This window comes from Podarcis pityusensis (assembly GCF_964106645.2).
Source record: "Podarcis pityusensis genome assembly, chromosome: 11".
Classification (NCBI taxonomy): domain Eukaryota; kingdom Metazoa; phylum Chordata; class Lepidosauria; order Squamata; family Lacertidae; genus Podarcis; species Podarcis pityusensis.
Genome location: NC_138036.1, coordinates 6715872 through 6737859, shown reverse-complemented (window position 1 = coordinate 6737859; position 21988 = coordinate 6715872). Strand labels below are relative to the sequence as shown.

Sequence of the window (21988 nt, the reverse complement as noted above, 5' to 3'; positions counted from 1 at the left end):
GTTTTTTTGTACAACTGCGCCAACAACAATCATTCTGGAGGTGAGGACTTATGTGACACGAGTCAATTTATACAGCAGGGAGGGAGGAGAGACCCCCAGAGCCTCGATGAATGACAACTCCAAACAAGCACAAGGCTCTTTTCAGGGATGATGACAACGATGGTGATGATGATGGTACCACCTTTCAACCGAAGACCATAGGGTGGTTCAGAACACAAGAAATACAAAATGAGAAACTGCACTTTCAGTTTACAGTGGTAGCTTGGTTCTCAAATGCCTTGGCACTCGAACAACTTGGAACCCAAACACTGCAAACCTGCAAGTAAGTGTTCTGGTTTGTGAGTGTTACACTTCCGATTTGAGTGCCACACTTCTGTTTTGAGTGTTACGCTGAGGTCTGTCTGTTTTTGCTATTTATTTTGCATTTTTGCGGCTCTTTTTTCTTTTGTTTTTGTGACAGTGTGGAACCCAGTTCAGCTACTGATTGATTGATTGTGTGACAGCAGTACATTGCTTATTACTTTCATTTTATGGCTCAGTGGTCATGTTTGAGAGTAAAATTCATGTTAAATTGCTGTTTTAGGGGTTGTTTTCCAAAGTCTGGAACGGATTAATCCGTTTTGCATTACTTTCTATGGGAAAGCACAACTCGGTTTTGGAACGCTTTGGTCTTGGAACGACTTCCGGAATGGAGTAAGTTTGAGAACCAAGGTACCACTGTACTTTTAAAGAGTGCCATCCAGCCTTGGGTTCCTGTTATTTCTGAGGGTCCCAATGCAAAGTCTTACAGCATCTTGTTGTTGTTTTTCCTCAGAAAGCTATTATCAGTCTTGTTCTATGGTTTCGGCTCCAAGAACATAAAACACAAATTACTCGCACAGCATCATCACTACGGATTTCTTCCCCAGGCGAAGAACAGTGCTTTTCTTAACCTGTGCAACAGCCTGCTATTCTTAAAATATTGTGCAGCCGAATAAATAATATAGAAAGGCATTTAATGTTTTCCAAGGAAAGCACGGAGCAAAATGACTTCTTGTCCCGAATGGGGAATTTGCCTTAGATGACCCCTGTGGTTGAAAGCAAGTGTGATGTTTATCACAATGCACTTTGTTTGCTGAAGTATTAAGAATCAGAGAAGGGGGGCAAAGGGGGGGGGAGAGAATTTAACCCAGGGTTGTGGCAGGTGTTTTACAGAAACAGATGGGCATAAGTAAACCAAAATATTTATTTCTATACTTTACTAACAGTGCTTCCAACAGTTAGCTTAGAAGCTTTTCCTTTTCCTTCTTTGCAGCTAACATAATAGAGAATGTCAAATGTTTGGTCTAATGAGTGATAGAGAGAGAGGAGAACTTCTCTATATTCACTTTCTCCAGGAATAATTTTATATACTTCTATCGTGTCCAGGGCCGGTTTTAGGTTTGATGAGGCCCTAAGCTACTGAAGGTAATGGGGCCCTTTATATGTCCAGCTATCCTTTATCAACAACAAATTGTCTCTTTTTTGTGTTGAATATAAGCTATATGGTAATTTATGGACCTAATAGTGATATTTTAGGGAGCAGGATAGCAGGCAGGGCCCATTACTTACATCATAAGGTAAAGGGACCCCTGACCATTAGGTCCAGTCGTGGCCGACTCTGGGGTTGCGGCGCTCATCTCGCTTTATTGGCCAAGGGAGCCGGCGTACAGCTTCCAGGTCATGTGGCCAGCATGACTAAGCCGCTTCTGGCAAACCAGAGCAGCGCACGGAAACGCCGTTTACCTTTCCGCCGGAGCTGTACCTATTTATCTACTTGCACTTTTTGAGGTGCTTTCAAACTGCTATGTTGGCAGGAGCAGGGACCAAGCAACGGGAGCTCACCCCGTCGCGGGGATTCGAACCGCCAACCTTCTGATCAGCAAGTCCTAGGCTCTGTGGTTTAACCCACAGCGCCAGCCTACAAAACACTGTTGCTGTAGGTAGGTTTTATTTTATTTATTTTTTATCTTATATTTAGGAAATGTACATCCAGTTTTTTTCCCTTTAATTTTTTTGGGGGGCCCCTAAGAGAGTGGGGCCCTAAGCTATAACTTGTTTAGCTCATACGTAAATCCAGCACTGATCGTGTCCTCACTTTCCCACCCTTTCTCTACATGAAAAAAGGCCCAAATGTTGTAATGTGGACTCATACGGACGTTAATCCATCCCCCTGGCCTTTGGGATTGCCTGTTTTATTGTGAGGTGTGCATGCAACCTTTACAATTAGGCTCCAATACCCACTAGCCTCCGCACGACACAAAACGGTCAACTTCACCTTTAGCAGAGCTTGGCTGAACCTCCTCATGACGTTCAAGTACATCTCGTGAGTTCTGGGGTCTCTCTGCTGGGTGTCCTGGTCTTCACACTCCACAATCACGTACCTTGCATGGAAGACGAGAACAAGTCAGAGCTTAGACTAGAAGGAACACCTTTTTGCCCTGGGCTTTTAATGCCTGAGATATAGATATCTATAGGGCCATCTGCATGGTATATCTGAAGCAGTCGTGGCTTGTCATGAAGAATCCTGGGCAAAGGGTGCTGAGAGTGGTTTAGAAGCCCCTGTTCCCAGAACAGGCTCCAATAAGTTTTGGAAATGTAAAGAAAAGGAGGGCACTTTTTTTTTCATATGTGGTGGAACTGTAAAATAATTAAAAATTATTGGGAAATGATTTATAATGAAATGAAAAGAATGTTTAAGATAAAGCCACTTCCACCCTATGGAGGACATGGAGTTGCGGGCTTCACGGCCCCTCCACATGCGCGGCGAGTGGAGGCCAGCCTCCGCGTGATTGGGGGGATTCCAATTGGCCAGTTCAGGGGACGTGGACGTGGCCGGGGATTTCCCTCTTTGCCATGCACCAGCTATTCCTGTTTTTCCCACCCTCCAGCCTATAAGGTTTTCGTTCTTTGATCTTGCTATGGACCTTGGTTGGTCGCCGTTGAGGGGCCTGGTAGGAATTTTCCCACTTGGCAAATTGGCATCAGCCACTTGGTTTTTGCCTATCTCGTAGCAAATGGTGGACACAACTTTCTGGGTATTGGCAGTTAGGCATTGGAATAGTTCTGTAGATGGAAAGAGGGGAGGTAGCGCCATCACCTGCCCCGCATATTGAAGGGTAGTCCACTAAAGGATTCTGGGGGACATGGCCCTGTCCAAAGCCTAGGGAGGTGAGGGCCTAAGGCACGCCCCCCTATCGGTGACCCCGGGGGAGTTCCTAGTTGATGTGCATCAGCAGGACTCCACCTACTGGTGGTTAACTCTTCCTGGACTTCAAGTGGATGGGCTGAAGCTGGATAGAGTCGGTTAGGACCAATGCCTAAGCCAATACCACTCATCACCAGTAACCAATAAAGTCGTGGCCTTTTTTAGCCTATTAACCTTAATAATTGTGTCATGTATCATTATTTCCACGGGGGGGGGGGGGGGGACGGACTTGCCACACAACCTTTGTTAAAAGACCAGAAGCTTTTTTTTTTTTTACTAGGCATTACAGCTCAAGACTTGCCAAAAGTGAAGAAACTTTTCATATATGCCACAACAGCAGCTAGGATATTGCTAGCCCCAAAATGGAAAAATGACGAGATACCAACGAAAGAAGAATGGCAAGAAAAACTGATGGAATATGCTGAAATGGCGAAGCTAACTGAAGAGACAAAGACAACAGAGACTTTTTAAAAGCCTGGGAACCATCTATGTTGTATCTACAGAAACATTGTAAGGAAATGGACTCACTAGCAAGGTTTGAGTAAACACAATTTACAAAACAAAAATAGAAACTACAAACATGGTGTTAGAAGGATAAGAACTAAATAATATTTAATTCAGAGAATACAATGTTAAGGCATAATAAAACAGGCAGGAGAAGTCAATATGTAAAGTTGAGGGAAGTCGCGGAGTGGGGGGAATTTGGTTTTTTCTTTGTATTTAATATATTACTATGATGAAGATAAAAATGTAAAATTTAATAAAAAATATTTTTTTAAGAAAGGAAAGGAAAAAAGAAATCCCTGTTCCCTTCAGAGAGCTGCCTCTTCCAGTTTCTTTCCTGGGAAGACGGCTTGAATGTCAAACCACCCTGAGAATTGAAGCTCTGGTGAGGGAAATCGAAGCCAATAAAAGACATTCATCTCACAATCTGTACAGGATTGCTTCTTTGTATAAAAATATGGATGTTACGGGTGTCTCTGTGATACCAAAGCATGCACAGAGAGCAGAAACGGGCTCTAGCACTGCAGGGAATTAAAAAATTTCCAGCTTGGTCTTTGCACACTCATAAAAGTGAGACTTGGAGCAAAGTTAATACTTTCTAGAGCACAAGGCCCTGCTGTGAAACAGTGGCAGGATTCTGCCTTCTCTGTGCCCCATCAGTATCCTATATGATAGCCACCTAGGTATCCTATATCTCAAGGGCTGTCCCATGGAAGAGGGAGCAAGCTTGTTTTCTCCTGCTCTGAAGGGTAGGACTCAAAACAATGGAGTCAAGTTACAAGAAGGGAGATTCCAGCTAAATATTTGAAGAAGCTTTCTGACGATAAGAGCTGTTCGATAGTGGAACGGTCTCCCACAAGAGGTGGTGGACTCTCCTTCCTCGGCGGTTTCTAAGCAGAGGTTGGATGGTCATCTGTCATGGATGCTTTAGCTGAGATTCCTGCATTGTAGGGGGTCAGACTAGATGACCCTTGGGTCCCTTCCAACTCTTAAGATTCTGTGATTTAAAGCAGTACCATACCACTTTAAACAGCCATGCCTTTCCCCCAAGGAACCATGGGAACTGTAGGTTGTTAACAGTGCTGAGAGTTGTTTCCTTTGCAGAGCTACAATAAATTGTCCCTCCTCACAGGGAACTCTGGGACTTGTGGTTTGTGAGGGGAACAGGGGTCTGCTAGCAGCTCTCAACCCCCTTAACAAACTACACTTCCCAGGATTCTCTGGGGAAAACCATGGCTGTTTAAAGTGGTATGAACTTAAAAATTGTAAGCATAATGCTGGTGGTCAAAAGAGAGAGAGAGATGGAGAGAGAGAGAGAGAGAGAGATGGAGGTACAAAGACTGTCTCAAGACAAATCTTAAAAAATGTAGTACAGTGGTGCCTCGCAAGACGAAATTAATCCGTTCCGCGAGTGTCTTCGTCTAGCGGTTTTTTCGTCTTGCGAAGCAACCCTATTAGCGGCTTAACGGATTAGCGCTATTAGCGGTTTAGCGGCTATTAAAGGCTTATCGGCTTAGCGGATTAGCTGCTAAAAGGCTATTAAAGGCTTAGCGGCTTAGATAAAGGGGGGGGGGGAAGCGAAAAAAAAAATCTCAAGACTCGCAAGACATTTTCGTCTTGCGAAGCAAGCCCATAGGGAAATTCGTCCTGCGAAGCAACTCAAAAACGGAAAACCCTTTCGTCTAGCGGGTTTTCCGTCTTGCGAGGCATTCGTCTTGCGGGGCACCACTGTATAAGCACCGACAACTGGGGAACACTGGCCTGCGAGCGCTCCAGCCTTCACGAAAGGTGTCATGGGCTTTGAAGACACTCAAACACAGGACGAAAGGGAGAAATGAGCTAAGAGGAAGGCACGCTTGGCAAACCCTCACCATGATCAACTCCCACCCAGAAACCTAACCTATATCTTCACTGTGGAAGAACGTGTGGATCCAGAATTGGCCTTGACAGTCACTTATGGACTCACTTTTAAAACCACGTTTATTGAAGACAATCTTACTCCGCTATGAGTGATCGCCAAAGAAGATACTGTTTTAGATGGTGTATCTCCAGACTGAACTCCTCTCTCTCCAGAGCCTTTCAAAATAAGGCTTTTTGTATCTATAGTTCCTTTTGCCCTTCTCTGTATCCCAGCCACAGATTACAAATCAAACTCCAGGTTTTCATCAAGGGTTAGTACATCCAAACACCCCTTTGATTATTTCCAACTCCTGCTGAGGCTCGTCGGGCAAAACACATCATTGATCAGCAGACGCGAGGATTTATAGCTAAGTCTGCCAGAACTGTAGCTGTTGACATTCAGATTTTGGCACTGAGAAATGGAGGAGTCTGGGTAGAGGAAAGTGTGTATTTGTGGGGTGGGGGAAGTATAAGAATAAACTGGCCAATTCTGTCACCGATAAAGGAAGCAGAAAGTGTTTGGGGTAGGGAGCCATGAATATGGGGGGTGGAAAGCCCCTGTTTATAGACTGATATCTCTACACAAGAACCAACGCTTTAAAAAAATAAAAAATACAGCATGAGGTACATTGTGGAATGACACCTTCTTTTGACTACTATGCATTCAATGGACCACAACTGGGATTGTTCCTGTTATATTTTCCCTTTGTTGTGACGGCCCTGTACTCTGACTTGTTGGTGTTTTATTATATTTTTTTATATTTGTTGGTTCAACCCAGTCAGATGGGTGGGGTACAAGTAATTTTTAAAATCATCAACATTACTGGTCTTATCCCCCCGCCCCACTCTAATTCATTTGTAACTGAAAATCAATAAAACACATTTTTTTTAAGAAAAGTGGTCAGAAATCTTTCCTGGGGGCAGATTGAGCACCCAGACCAAGTCTGAGGGAGAAACAGCAGGTCTATAGCACCTTTCTGACCTCCCCTAAAGGTCTGTGTTTAGGGAATTCAGAAGTGGCAAAACTATGGTATAAGAAACATGATGCAGACACTCAGCTTTCATGAGGTTGAGGGGTCTAGGTTTGGTCAATGTCTGGGCTGGGTGGGGGATAAGGGCGAGGAATACTAAGCAGGGGTGAAAACGGACAAGCTTTTGCTCTCCATCGTCTTGCTGGTAACGCACTGCGTCCCACTTGCCAGGAAGCTAGAGCAGCAACTGTTTCTGGTGCATGAGGCATCAACCCCCTTTTCTGGACTTACCAATACAAGTAGTTTGCCAGCGTGGAATTCTTGCAGGCTCGCGAGATCAAGAACGTGCAAAGGTCTTGCTGAAAGTAGAGGGAAACGTCGCTTAAAGGTTGTGAAACGGAGAAGGACCTTTACGTGTTTGAAACGCACAAACAGCTCTTTGGGATATTTATGTGATGGATATGTGCCACTCTGCTTTCTCCTAGGTAGAGAAAGCTGGAGGGGGAAAGTCACACACACACACACACACACACACACACACACACACAGGTCAGGTTCAAACATAACACCGGTCGCAGTTTGGCACTAAAGAAAGCAATGTTGTGCTCAGGAACTCCCTGGAGAAGGGATACTTAATGCCTTATACGCTATACTGCAAACTGGAAGAAACACCTAGGAAAAATATTTAGAGAGAAAGTTAGCAGTGGTAGCTCAACAATAAGGGTAGGATTAAATATCTGCTGTCTGGTTCGGACAGGTTGCGATGTCTAATATTCACAGTGAAGGTTGCTCAACTTAGGTTTCCCTCGTTATCTGTTCTAGGGCTTTCCCCAACTTTTGGGGGCAGATTTGGGGAGCTGGGCACCCACGTGGGGAGAGGAGAAGGCAGGAAACTTCTGTCACAGAAATGGAAATTCTTGCAACTACTTCGTTGGAGATTGCCCTCTGAAGCCCAAGACTCCTGCAAAGTAGGCCACGGTATAATTCAGGCGGGGTTGAGGCCAATGTAGCTCACAAGAAACTGCTCTGAGATCATGGTTGAACTCAGAATTGAAAACCGGAACCTCCCCAGCTCCAACAGAGCCCATTCTCTTAAAACCTAAGGGTTCCTGTCAGTATTTTACTCACCTCAAGGTTTTCGCTGTCAGCAGGCTCCTTTGATTTTGCTGCAGAAGGTGGGGAGGAGATGAGAGGCAATGGGCTCGTGATGATCTGAGAGCTGACAGGAGAATGGAAATATATGGATTTTAAGGCCTCTTTCTCATGGGAGGCTGTCTTAATCCAAGGCAGACCCTTGAGTCCATGCAGTCTAGTATATTTTATTCTTCTTATTATTTTGGGGGGGACAACCTCAGGTCCCAAGGGGCCACATGAGGATCCCCAGCCCCCTCTATCAGGCTCCTGGGAATCTTCTCAGGCTGAACATGTCACACCTGCTCTCCCCAGGAAGACAGGATGCAAAACTATGCAGTCTAGAAAGTTGAGTAGGCAAGACTCCCCACTCCCCTACAGACCTCCAGTAGTCTCTTGCCTACCTGTCTATTTCTGCAGGATTCGCCCCAGACGTCGCCATGCTTTCCGTCATGGATCCCTGACTGTCTTTCTTTGTAGGTTCCAACCCATTCTTGATGTCGTCGAAGTTTTCGTACTTCAAGGCCTGGACCAGCTGGAGCAGATACATCAGGAGATCCTGAATAAGGAAGAGGACAACAGCGGTCTGTTAAGCTGCCGGGATCCCAGGATTTTTGGAAGCTAACCTATCTTGCTTATTTACTTGCTTCTTTCTCCGTGTGTTTAGGTAAAAAGTGCTTGTGCAGTTGGGTTTCCCAATGGCGCCTTCGGTTGGCCACTGTGAGAACAGCATGCTGGCCTAGATGGGATGTTGGTGTGATCCAGCAGGGCTCCAAATGCTGTTGGACTACAACTCCCATCATCCCTGACCGCTGTCCATGCTGATGTGAGCTGGTCTGAATTATGGTTTGCATCATTTGGAGGGAACCTTTTAAGCCACCCTTCCATTAGGCAACTACACCAACTACAATCAATGGAGTGCAACATCAAAACAATCAAACCCCATTGCACTCAGACATAGGGCTAGGACATTTTAAAACCAGCATTGGGCACATGGCCCAATCGTTGGACATATGACCCAACTGTCCTAACCCAACAGCTCACATTTTAATGTCTGAACGCCACTCTGAAGAAAAATATGTCTTTAGAGGTCAGCAATGTAGCTCACCTGACTTCCCTGGAACTAAATTCCATAAATATTGAAAATTAGGAAAGGGATGGATGAAAGGGGATGGATGCAATGCTGGAGATGAAAGAGAGAAGCAAGAGGGAGGGGAGGAGAGAAAGAGAGGGGGAAGGGAGAAAACACATACAGTCATACCTTGGAAGTCAAACGGAATCCATTCTGGAAGTCCATTCGACTTCCAAAATGTTCAGAAACCAAAGCACGACTTCTGATTGGCTGCAGGAAGCTCCTGCAGCCAATCAGAAGCCGTGGAAGCCCAGTCGGAGTTTGGCTTCCAAAAATAGCCCACAAACCAGAACACTCACTTCTGGGTTTGTGGCGTCCGGGAGCCAAAGCGTTTGAGAACTAAGCTGTTTGAAAACCAAGGTACGACTGTACTGGGATAGCTCAGTTGGTAGAACATGAGTCTCTGACTCTCAGGGTTGTGTATTTGAGCCCCACGTTGGGTGAAAGGTACCTGCATTGTAGGGGGTTGCACACCCGCCCATCAGATGTCAAGGAGACAAATAACTGCACAACTTTCAGCAGACATCTGAAGGCAGCGCTGCATAGGGAAGTTTTTAATGTCTGGTGTTTTATTATTTTTTTATAACTGTTGGTAAGCTGCCCGGAGTCAGATGGGCAAGGTACAAACAAACAAACAAAATGATCCGTGTGGTCCTTTCCAACTCTACAATTCTATGATTCAGGTGTGGTACACTGCTTTGACATCAACTGATAGGAAGTGCCTACAGAGGGTGGTGAATACAGCACAAGATAATATGGGCTGTCCTGTGAATCCAGAGTGTGAGGGAAATTCTCAGAGATGATTCACACCCTGGCCGGCACTTTCTTGATCTCCTGCCCTCAGGCAGAAGATATAGAAGCATGATTAGTCACACCAACAGGGTAAAGAACAGCTTCTATCCGTGGGCTGTTAGGCTGCTGAATGAAAAGATAACTACAGGGCAACTGACTTTCAGGTTTGGTGGGTGTGCATCAGTAAACGCGGGGAATTAAGACTAAGAGAGTTGAGTGGGGTGTGCTCATGTAATCTCACTGTATACAAGTTGTACAAGTGACAATAAAGTATTTCAATTTCAAAAAGTATTTCAATTTCAATTTCAACATCAATTCTACATGCCAACCTATGGAAAAAGTCAGTCACATGTGTCTGGTTGAATCTAACCAGAACACAGGACAAGCGACAGCGGGGCATTCCCACACCTCGTCGTCTGCCTGCTGCAACCTAGCAACAGCGTAACGCCGGACTGTGGTGTTGGTGAAGTGCGAGGACAAGAGCTCCAGGGAGTCCTCCACGTCCATCGGCTTCCACTTCCCCAGAAGCTCCAGTGCCTGCTTCGCTTCCTGCGGGAGGTACCAGTTGACGCACTTCAAGAACTTTGTCAGCGCCTGGAAGACAAAAGCTGCAATCACACAGGGCCTCCTTCCTCCTACTGAACTAGGCATTTCTAACTTCATCCCTGCCTTTAAAACAACAGCGGCAACACAGCAATGGCAACCATAAAGGCCCATGAACAGGATCCGAACCACAGCAGGATCAAAGGCTTTTTTATTGGCTTAGCTGCAATCCCATGCAACTGCCCAAGAGTCGTTGTCGTTTTGTTTCTTTTCTTGTCTAGCTGCCCTTCTTTTTCCTCACTATGCTTTGAGGAGATTTCACCCCTCCCATATCCAAGAATCTGCTGATGTTCTCTGCTGATTCTTCAGAGAGGAGGGGGGGTTTCTGCTCTCTACTTATTCCGCTCCAGCCTCACATCAAAGTGTCGGGGAGAGAGAGAGACTGAGTGTTAGAGAGAGATCGTGTGTATAGATAAGGTTGCTGCTAAGAGCAGCTGCAGACACTCAGTGCAGTTCAGCATTTTCAGTTTAGACCTCATTTAGCTCTGTATATAGTTGTGTATTATAGTTGTAGATAGAATAAAGAAGATATTCTACAGAGCTGCTCTCCGAGTCGTTTATGCTCTGCTATACTCTGCTGTGCGACGACTGTCTTCTTGCGGAAGTGAATCTGGTGCTCACAACTCTAAGCTGTGAGTCCACAGCACTTTGACCTGTTCCTGTGCAGAAGGTGGTCTCTAGAAGTGCTACCCCAGCTCGCCTAGCCCAGTTGGGGCTGAGTGGATGAGTCCAGTTGGTGACACTGGCTCAAGGGCGATGCTGACATGCTTCAACCTTCAATCCCGAGGTGGAAAGCCTACAGACTGCAGGGGCTGTGGTAGGATATTCAGCCTTTCACATGGTTGCAGGATAGCAAAACGTGCAGAACAACAGAATATTTTAAAATATTTCAAACTGCACACATCCACAGAGGGAGGAAGGAAGGATTTTTAAAAACACCCACCCACATGTTTCCATGTTTTGATGCCTGCAGCATTAAAACGCACAGTGGTACCTCTAGTTACAGACTCAATCCATTCTGGGGTGCCGTCCACACCCTGAAAAGTCCATAACTAGAGTACCGCTTCTGCGTTCACATGCGGCGCCATACAGAGCTTCTCCACACGCGTTTGCAAGCCAAAAAGACGCAACATGAACCCAAAGCAACACGAGTTATGACTGTAATTATAAGAATATAAATTTAATTCGGGCACTCGCCTTTTCCTGATGAGTGAGATAATATCGGAATTTCCACACAAGGTCCTGCTCTTCATAAGTCAGCTGCTTCGTCGGAGGATAGCTCACGATGATCTAAAAAAAAAGTTACTTATGGGTTTCTTTTATTTGGACCAAAGGGGTGGGGTGTTGTGCATCTTAAGCACACAAACACCAAACCTCTAAAACAATACCTATTAATAACATGGAGGAGGTCAGAAGTGCCTCCTCATCTTCTGCCTCATTTGTATTTATTTATATACTGCTAATTCCTAAATAAAATATCAACACAGTACACAAACCCATACAATAAAGAAAAATGAAAAGTTAAAATCAGAAGCCAGTTTTTATTATTGTGGAAAGGTGTATTCTTAACTTGCCCATATAAGCCTGACAAAAAAAAAGAAAACTTGAGAACGTCACTTTCAGTTTACAGTGGCACCTTGGTTCTCAAACGCCTTGGTACTCAAACAACTTGGAACCCAAACACTGCAAACCCAAAAGGAAGTGTTCTGGTTTGCGAACCTTTTTCGGAAGCCGAACATGCTCCGTTTTGAGTGTCACGCTTCCTATTTGAGTGCCACACTTCCGTTTTGAGTGTTACACTGAGGTCTGTCTGGTTTTGCTATTTATTTTGCATTTTTGTGGCTCTCTTTATTTTTTTGTGTGACTGTGTGGAACCCAGTTCAGCTACGAATTAATTGATTCTGTGACTGCAGGACATTGTTTATTGCTTTCATTTTATGGATCCATGGTCTCGTTAGATAGTAAAATTCATGCTAAATTGCTGTTTTAGGGGTTGTTTCTATGGGAAAGGGTGCCTTGGTTTTGGAAGACTTTGGTTTTGGAACGGACTTCCAGAACAGATTAAGTTTGAGAACCAAGGTACCACTGTTTAAGAACCGGGAACCTTCTGTTCTTCAGCCAAACAAAACCTGCATTGGCAGCTACTTCCTTCTGCTATTGGCTCTCTTTGCACCAATTAGCCCCACTTCTTATGAACATTTGATCTGGACATGTAGAAGAAGACTATCTTGAGCATTCTCCCTCCACCCCAACTGCTTTCAGGCTGCTCCTTAGTCCTATCACCAGGGGCTTATCTCAGGTGGCCCCTTGAAGCTGATACTTCAGTTCAATTGTATTCTACATCCAAATAAACTGAAGTCACAGCTCCAACACCTCCGATATCCAGGCTACCGAGACACCAGAGAAAAGCTGGTGCTGGATCTGCAATCAGCTGGCAAAATGTGGCTGAAGAACAACGTGGTTTGATGCAATGATTGCAAACCATAGTTTGGGCTAACTTTGAAGTCAGAACGAACAAACCATCGCCATGTCCTCTGGAGGCTAACCTGAAGGAGTGCGGAGAGGCTGGGAAATGCAAACAGCTAAGGTGCTCTAAACTACAGCTTGCCTGCACTGTTTGGAAGTCTTAACCAAGGTTTAGGTTTGCAAACTGTGGTCAGCACTAGCCATAAATCAGTGTGTGGTGCCTTGATCTGGTCAGTTTGAGAGGGTGAGGCTGAAAATCAGGGTACAAGTAGCACACACAATGTCTTGAGTTTGCATTTCAGGAGCTGCCGGTCAACAATACCCAACATCCGTTCAAAGGTGTGGGAGAACAGCAACATACGTTGAGCTGATCTCGGGTAGCAGCGTTGGGCTTGAGATCGTGGTCAGAAGGTCCGCTTCTTAAACTCCGAGCAAGCTTGTGGTGTTTCCTCTCCACTAGGTTTTCCTTCAGTAAACAAAAGTTAGTTGAGAGAGAAGGAATAAGTGGAAGTTTAAGGAAAAGGAGGGAACATTTTATCATATGTGGTGGGATTGTAAGGTAATTAAAATTTTTTGGGAAATGATATACAATGAATTGAAGAAAATGTTCCATTTAACATTTGTTTAAAAACCCAAGGCATTTTTGTTGGAGATCGTAGGGAAAGGCCTGCCAAAAAAGTTGAAAAACATTTTCATGTATGCGACAACGGCCACGAGAGTTCTGGTAGCACAAGGATGGAAGACTGAAGAAACCCCAACTAAAGAATCATGGCAAGAAAAATTGATGGACTATGCAGAACTGGCAAAATTGACATATAAGCTACGGGACAACGATAACTGTGACTTTAAGGATGAATGGGAACCTTTCACAAAGTATCTGAAGACGCAACAAAGTGAACTGGACTCCTTGGCAGGTTTTGAATAAACATTCACAATTTTTTTACTGATAATAATCAGCTAAACAGTTTGAGGATCTATACAGTTTTGTAACATGCAGAAAATAGCATTATTGGAGAAACCAAAGACTGGAACTGAGGGAAGTCGGGGGGTGGGGTGGGGGGATGGGTTCTGTGGGGGGGGGGAGGGAGGAAAAATGGGGGGGGGAGAAATAAGGATATGTTTTTGGATAATATGTTTTGCTATAACTTTGAATAAAAAAAAATTAAAAAAAAGAGAGAAGGAAAATAACCTTGCATTCACACAACAGTTTATTCCGCTTCCTCAATGTTCCCCTAGTGTCAACTTCTGCATTATATCTGAGTGTTTGCATGACTTAAAAGCCACCTTTAGAAGCTATCTGAAGACAACCCTGTACTGGAAAGTTTTTTGATGATTTATGTTCTACTGTGTTTTTAATATTTTGTTGGGAGCCATCCAGAGTGGCTGGAGCAATCCAGTCAGATGGGTGCCATATAAATAAGAAGATTATGATTACTTATGGGAAACTGAGGCATCCTCATTTGTACATTAAGGTGCATGAATACACACTCCCCATTTCAGCACACCCTTGCCGTTCCACGGACTACGTTCTGCAGAAAAGGACTCACCATAGACATCTGTGGATCTGGAACCTTGACAATCTCAGAGCTCGTTAAAATGGGCGATGACTCATCACCGTCCTAGGTGACAAAGAGAAAGGAACATTAAATCTCTCAGCTGATAAAGATCAACACGGCTTGTCAAAGGGACTTAATGTGTCCCAGAGACAAGATTTGGAAACTCAGCTCTTAAGCCGCAGTACCTTGAAGAAAGCCACATGGATGGAAGTGAGGGGGAACATGGAAATCCGACCTTGTGGGGAAAGAGACAACACAACACAACAAAGCAATGGAACGGAAACACATTTTGAAATACGCAATGGCTAGGATTTGTTTTCGAATAATCTAGCAGGTTCATCAGTACACACCTAGGCTCAAGGCTATTTTAAGATATCTCCCTTCCCTTCTGTTTTGAACAGCAAATCCCTAGCTCAGGCACATCTTGTTGTGCATTCATGAGAATGCCATCAGAGCAAAAACCACACGTCCCCTCTCCATTTTCATGACACAGAGAGCAGGACTATAGCAGAGCATACAGTCTGTATTCTGGCCTTCCTCCGAAGGAGGTCCATAGGGGAGCGCCATACAGAAGGTGATCCCAGTCCATTCCCAGTTACATCAGCCCTGTAAGATAGGCTAGTTTGAGAGAGCGAGAGAGACTGGGTCATCCAAGGCCCGCCCGATTTGCTTCGCTGCTTGACAGGAGATTCAAACTCAAGTGTTCATTTTGGCCCTGCTAGGACCACAAAACCATCAGTTTCAGCAGCAGTTCAGGAGTCACAATAAACCAAAAACAGAGGGACGCGGGTGGCGCTGTGGATTGAACCACAGAGCCTAGGGCTTGCCGATCAGAAGGTCGGCGGTTCAAATCCCCGCAACGGGGTGAGCTCCCATTGCTCAGTCCCTGCTCCTGCCAACCTAGCAGTTCGAAAGCACGTCAAAGTGCAAGTAGATAAATAGGTACCGCTCCGGCGGGAAGGTAAACGGCATTTCCGTGCACTGCTCTGGTTCGCCAGAAGCGGCTTAGTCATGCTGGCCATATGACCCGGAAGCTGTACGCTGGCTCCCTTGGTCAGTAAAGCAAGATGAGTGCCGCAACCCCAGTCGTCCGCGACTGGACCTAACAGTCAGGGGTCCCTTTACCTTTAGGACCACAAAACCATCAGCTTCAGCAAGCAGTTCAGGAGTCACAATAAACCAAAAACAGATGTAAACTTCAACCCTCTGTCATCTTGTGCCGGCTGCCTGGAACTTTGTATGGAATTTCTGTGACAGTTACATGAGACCAATAGAACTACACATATAAAAATAAAAAAGGTAAAGGACCCCTGGACAGTTAAGTCCAGTCAAAGGTGACTATGGGGTTGCAGCGCACATCTCACATTCAGGCCGAGGGAGCCGTCGTTTGTCCACAGACAGCTTTCCAGGTCATGTGGCCAGCAGGACTAAACTACTTCTGGCACAACAGAAACACCGTGATGGAAACCAGAGCGCACGGAAATGCCGTTTACCTTCCCGCCACAGTGGTACCTATTTATCTACTTGCACTGGCATGCTTTTGAACTGCTAGGTCGACAGGAGCTGGGGCAGAGCAACGGGAGCTCACTCCGTCGCGGGGATTTGAACCGCCGACCTTCTGATCGGCAAGCCCAAGAGGCTCAGTGGTTTAGACCACAGCGCGTACTTCTGTTGTCTCCTGAGAGAGACGAATGCCAACCATACCTGAGACCTTTGGATGATGAGATTAAAGGAAACATCATGTAATTGGCATAATAAGATGCTATAAATTACTCAAAGAAGAAAACAGCAATGGTTCTTTAGCCAATGTGAGAATGATAACATTACTGGACTGTTTTGGAATACAAATTCTGGACGGTGTAAAAGCGACCAGAATGAAGAAATATTAAGAAGAGCAGGGTCTCAGATACATCCTGCACCCCCAGATAGTTTAGGGGCATCCATCGTCTGCATCTGATGCAGCTTTGCCTACACGAGTAGTGAAAATAAATGAAAACTGCATCCCTTTAGTCCAGTTCCTGATCAATATAAGGTTTATACAATAATTTTTCTTCTTGTCTGCTTGCTTACTACTTATTTATTTCTTACCTAACTCTTCTTCACACACTCCTACCCAGCTGAAAACAACAGGATTCTGGAAAGCAGTTACTGACTGGGCAACAATCAACATTCCTACCAAAATACTAGGATACTAGATTTTGTTAAGGGCTGGAGGAAATTAGGAAGAGGCCAGATCTTCAGTTAGGGTGGGAAAGTGCAAGCACTTGATTTAATTGCTTGTTGATATATCCACCAGGGAAAAAAAACTATCAGTGCAACCACACACAGAAACAAATGCCATTTCTAAGTTATGTCATTTTCAAAGGCGATACATCGTTATATTACAATGCTATAAGTTGCTTTTCCCCTTCTTTAAATTTCATATTATGATTATGAAGGTAATGAACATGCCTTACAATTTTGCATCTGTGGTTATAGTTATGCCTCATGCCCTGCCACTCTGGGTTTGCAAATGAGCAAAGTCAAACCTTGAATGGAGACCCAAATCAAGACCCAAATTAACGTACATCAATTAATGAAATAATTAATTACTTTAAAAAATGTGTAAGAGCACGACCATGTAACGTGGCCCTTGAACATAGCCCATGCATTTTTGTAAAATGCATCCTCTCCAACCCTCTAATCATTTGAAATAAAAGAGCCCTGCAAGACTTATCTGCACAAGTTTTAAAGTTGTGATGGTGGGGGTGTTTATTAGAAGGGGTTTTTTTTTGGGGGGGGGGGAGTGGGTTGAGGGCAGGAAACAAAGGAGGAAAGCTGGGCCGGTGAATCTGAAGATTCTTAAAATTACTTGCACTTAACAAAATTCTATAAACTTGAAGTGCATTACATGAATGACTGGAACACGCAATCACAAGACAGCTTCGGTGTTTGATTTGCATGCTCACATAAGTGCCTGCCACCTGGCAGCTGTGTCTGCTAGACTGTCCTGGAAGGGCGGGGGAATAAGTATTCAACCGCCAGCCCCGACACGAGGGGAAACATGCAAATTTGTTTGCCTGGCACTTGAGATACAAAAATAAACAAAAACGTAAAAGCTCGTGAAAGATGCGTACCTTCTCGTAATAAACTATCCCGTATTCTTTGTCATCGCATTTTGCGCAGCGGAATTCAATCATCAGATACATAAAGTTGGAACTGCGCTTCTCACTCTGAAAGCAAAGAGAGAGGGGGGAGGAAGAGATTTAATGCCAGGATAAACTGCACTCAGAAAGAAACACCCGTTGTTTGTGGAATGGGGAAAGAATGAATTATCTCCTGCGCAGGCAACTTATAGATCAGATCTCCATGCTGCTGCTGCAGAACCTTGGTTTGCGGTAACCCAAAACCGGGACGGCTAAACTGACTGAAACTTCCCAAGTTGCTACAAGGAAGGGGTTTTTTTGGCGGGGGGAGAAGCACAATGATGGCAGGCTGTAGATGTTATAAAGCATGGAGGTTTGGAGTCTCTGCTTCTCTGTTGACCCACTAATCTCATGTTTTGTGAACTTTGTTCTCCAGTTGTTGCTGGACTGCAACGCCCATCATCCCTGACCACTGGTCCTGCTAGCTACAGATGACGGGCTAGACTTGGACGACAAGTCTAAGAAACACTGCACTAATCTGTTGGGTATTGGGGACCCACTATCAGGTCACAGCTGGATCTAAGTTGGGTTGCAAGAGAAGCACTACAATGCAAATATATGGTAAGAAAGGGGAAGAGGTGGGTCTCCAAATTCATGTGTTGATTAAAGATGGGCCCCTGGTCAGAAAAGACTGGGGACTACTGCACAAATGTGTCTCCTCTTTTCCAGGCTAAACATACCCAGCTCCTTCAACCTTTCCTCATCAAGCTCGGTTTCCAGACCCTTGATCATCTTGGTAGCCCTCCCCTGCACACGTTCCAGCTTGTCAATATCCTTCTTAAATTGTGGCACTCAGAACTGGACACAGTATTCCAAGTATGGTCTGACTAAGGCAGAATAGAGTGGTACTATCACTTCCCTTGATCTGGACACTAGACTTCTATGGTGCAGCCTAGAATCGCATTAGCTATTTTTGCTGCTGCATCACACTGTTGACTCATGTTAAGCTTGTGGCCCACCAAGACCCCTAGATTCTTTTCACATGTACTGCTGGTAAGCCAGGTGTCCTCCATCTTATATTTGTGCACAGAAACTGATCCATTTCCAGCCTTTGAACTGAGAAACTTCAGAGCCCAGAGGGCCAAGTCTTTAATTTAACACCCTAATCATCAGAGTTGCAGTTTTTGGCTCTGTAATCAACCCCCAGCACTTGTTTTTATCCCTCTCTTCCGTTTTACTTTTTAACTTTTTTTAGGGCTTCCTCTAGTGCTGTGTCCTGTTGTTTTAATATTGCTTTATCTCGTTATTTTATTGCTCTAACTCCCCCATATTGCGAGGCTGCAAGAAGCTGGGCTGGGCTGGGCTAAGCACCTTGCCAGGCACTGCCAAACAAAAGGTCGTGTCAAACTTTATTAGATACAAGCTATAAATTAAGGAAGAGAAACACCCTAAATATTTGCATGGAGTGCAGGTGGAGGTACGTCCCCTGAATTACAGACATCCTGGTGCGCCGAGGTTTTTGCATCAGCAAGGCTCGAAATCTCATTAGAAACTCAGTGCCCTCTATGACCTACCTCATTGATCATCTCGATCTCCCGAAAGGTCAGTCTGTCCAGCCAGTCGACTTTGACCATGTGGCCTTGTCGGTGAGATTTGGTGAGCTGCCATGGGTGGAAGGAGAAAGAGAGAGGCATCAATCTGAATTCTGATCACAGAATCGTAGAGTCGGAAGGGATTTCCAAAGGTCATCCAGTCCAACTCCCTGCAACGCAGGAACTGGTTGTTTTGAAGACAGCCAAAAATTGCTTTCAACTAAATATACATGACATGTATTTCAAGCCACGGCAAAGCAGTTCAGCTGCCAGCATGTTCCCAAAATTCAGAGCATGTTAATCAAAGGAGCCGGGTGTGTGTGTGGAGAGATAGTTAACCTATTCAGAAAGGTCACAATCCACCCTAAAAAACAGTGTTCAGTCCCAAGGGTTTTGATGGGAGAGGTGCTCAGTGGAATTCCAACCATGCTTCCCCAAGAATTAATTACCACACAGAAAGTGTGCTTAGCATTGCAACTTTGCATGCTCGATCCTCTTTCTGGAATCCATGAGACTGGAGGTGGGGGAAGCATTCCCAAATTGTTCATTACAGAGAACCAAGACTGCGTTGAGATGGCAGTTCGTTCCACTACTCTTGACATTTCTCTGTCGATTTCCGCATCTCAGCTGAGCTTTCACACAACGCACCAGCCAACTCCTGCAAATATGGCAGAACGCAAAAGAAGTTGAGCACTTCCAGGAAACAACCTGCTTGCAAACTGCACAGAAATGAGTGCTAAACTTGTGGAACATATTCCCAGGAGTAGCTTCCGTGCAGTGTGAAACCTCAAATACAATGCTGAAATCAACAGCTGGGGGGAATGGAATAAACTGTTGTGTGGACGCAGCCAACATTGGTGATGTCAGGAGTCACAGGGATAGTATTCAATTAAATCATTGCATAGTCCATGAATAATCATAGTTTAGAGGTCCCAGGCCCTAAGGAAGTCAGATTATTCTCCACCAGGGCCAGGGCCTTCTCAGTGATGGCTCCGACCTGGTGGAATGCTCTGTCCCATGAGACCAGGGCCCTGCAGGATTTAACTTCCTTCAGCAGGGCCTGTAAGACAGAGCTATTCCTCCTGGCTTTCAATTTGAACTTAGCCTGATCTTTTATTCCCCTTCCTTCCCTCCCCCTCCCCTTTTTATAAAGATTACCCACTCTGGGATCCCACAGCTAATTCTCCCCTGGTCTCCTCGCTGGCCCAAATAGGACTAATTTAGCCAGCTAGCCCTGGTGATCATCCAATGTTTATTGGATGGATTTCCCCCCTAAACTGATTTTTGAATTCTGAATTTATTGTTATTCCCATTTTATACTGTATTTTATGCTGCTTTTGTTGCATCAATTAAGTGTTTTAAATTTGTTGTTAGCCGCCCTGAGCCCGGTTTTCTGAACCGGGAAGGGCAGAAATAAATTATGATTAATATTATTATTATTATTATTATTGATTAGCACGAGTGCAAGAGGATTTTTCTCCCTCCTGCCCCTGTGCATGCTCTATGTCATCTCCAGATCTCCAGGAACTCCCAGCACAGATTTAGGGGGTGCATGGGGAGCAGATGGAGGAAAACATTGTGTTGTGCATGGATAAATCTTTGTGCTGATGGAACAATCACCTGAGCACTATGTTGGATAAAGCCCAATATTACCTGCAGTGAACCGGTCTCTGGGCATCAATTAAAATGGCAGGGAAAGTGAGCCGCAACCATCTCAGTTGAGCCACATCCATGGGTCTTCTCCAGCAGCTGGACACAATATCCTTTTGCAAGATTCAGAGAGGTAAACCCACAATGTGTCTACAATCTCTGAATCTGAGGCTTCCTTTAACTCTCGCAAAGAGTGGGCTTTGACACACATACTGCCCTTATTGACGTTTTAAAGGCAGCTAAGTTAGCTTCAAAGGTGAATCATGTGTTGCATCGGTGAAATACCTAGTGGTTGCAAGATTTAGGTTTGATGAGGCCCTAAGCTACTGAAGGTAAAGGGGCCCTTTATATGTCCAGCTGTCTTTTGTCAACAACAAATTATTGCTTTTTTGAGTTGAATATATGGTATATGATAATTTATGGACCTAATAACTATCTAACCAGTGATATTTTAGGGAGCAGGCTAGCAGGCGGGGCCCATTACTTACATCATAGGAGCCTACACAACACAAAACGTTGCTGTACATAGGTTTTATTTTATTTTTTATCTTATATTTTGGAAATGTACATCCAGGTTTTTTTTCTCCTTTAAATTTTTTGGGGCCCCCCAAGAGAGTGGGGCCTTCAGCTATAGCTTGTTTAGCTTATACGTCTTCTCAGTCCACAAAGAGGGTTTGGATCGCAACCTACCTAGAGATTTTCCTTTTGCAGAAGATTGGAAAACATTTATTGAATACATGGAAAATAACAGTATGCAGCTGAAAACGCTGGCAGCATTAAGATAAATTCAACCGTGTAAATAATTTTTGATGGATGCAAAAGTGGGAAATTGATTTGAATGGCTATGCAGGGATGTAAGATATGTAAAATGACCCATGGGAAGAGAAGAACGGAAGTCATTGGGTATTTTAAAGTCTGCAAAATGTTTATTTGAAATTGTGAAACAGAAAATGTAATAAAAATTATTAAAGAGTAAAGGTTTTCCTTCTGCAAAACAAAAACAAAACAAAAAACACCCAATAACCCAGACACCAAGTCGAAAACAAAAGCGTGAGATCGACCCTGTATGAAGATTTGCAAATCTATAATTTGTGGAAGTAAATTCTGTGCTGCAATATAACCTTCACCTCAACTGTCCTCACTGCTAAGCACAATGGCTGAACCTTTAATATTTATCATTTACATTTTCAAGAGCTTCATTAATGTAGAACAATACTCAAAATTTACCGAATTAGGGGGAAATGTTATATAATGAGATGGTTCAATTTGCACAATGCAGCTCATCTGCAAGAATCAGCTAGGCCAGAGAGTGCACTTGCTCAATCAAGAGTAATACACACT

General features: G+C 44.4%; 1 protein-coding gene across 1 annotated transcript in view; it reads right to left on the bottom strand.

The window, feature by feature from the left end:
* The window catches only part of PIK3C3 (phosphatidylinositol 3-kinase catalytic subunit type 3), a 109709-nt gene that overhangs the window by 70559 nt on the left and 17162 nt on the right, over positions 1 to 21988 (bottom strand). The window contains exons 5-14 of the mRNA XM_080972108.1: positions 18980 to 19066; positions 17397 to 17492; positions 14272 to 14343; positions 13086 to 13190; positions 11456 to 11548; positions 10064 to 10249; positions 8136 to 8290; positions 7729 to 7819; positions 6892 to 6959; positions 2243 to 2402 (exon numbers count right to left, since the gene is read on the bottom strand). Of these exons, the coding sequence (XP_080828234.1) occupies positions 2243 to 2402; positions 6892 to 6959; positions 7729 to 7819; positions 8136 to 8290; positions 10064 to 10249; positions 11456 to 11548; positions 13086 to 13190; positions 14272 to 14343; positions 17397 to 17492; positions 18980 to 19066 (1113 nt within the window). The remainder of the gene's footprint in view (positions 1 to 2242; positions 2403 to 6891; positions 6960 to 7728; positions 7820 to 8135; positions 8291 to 10063; positions 10250 to 11455; positions 11549 to 13085; positions 13191 to 14271; positions 14344 to 17396; positions 17493 to 18979; positions 19067 to 21988) is intronic.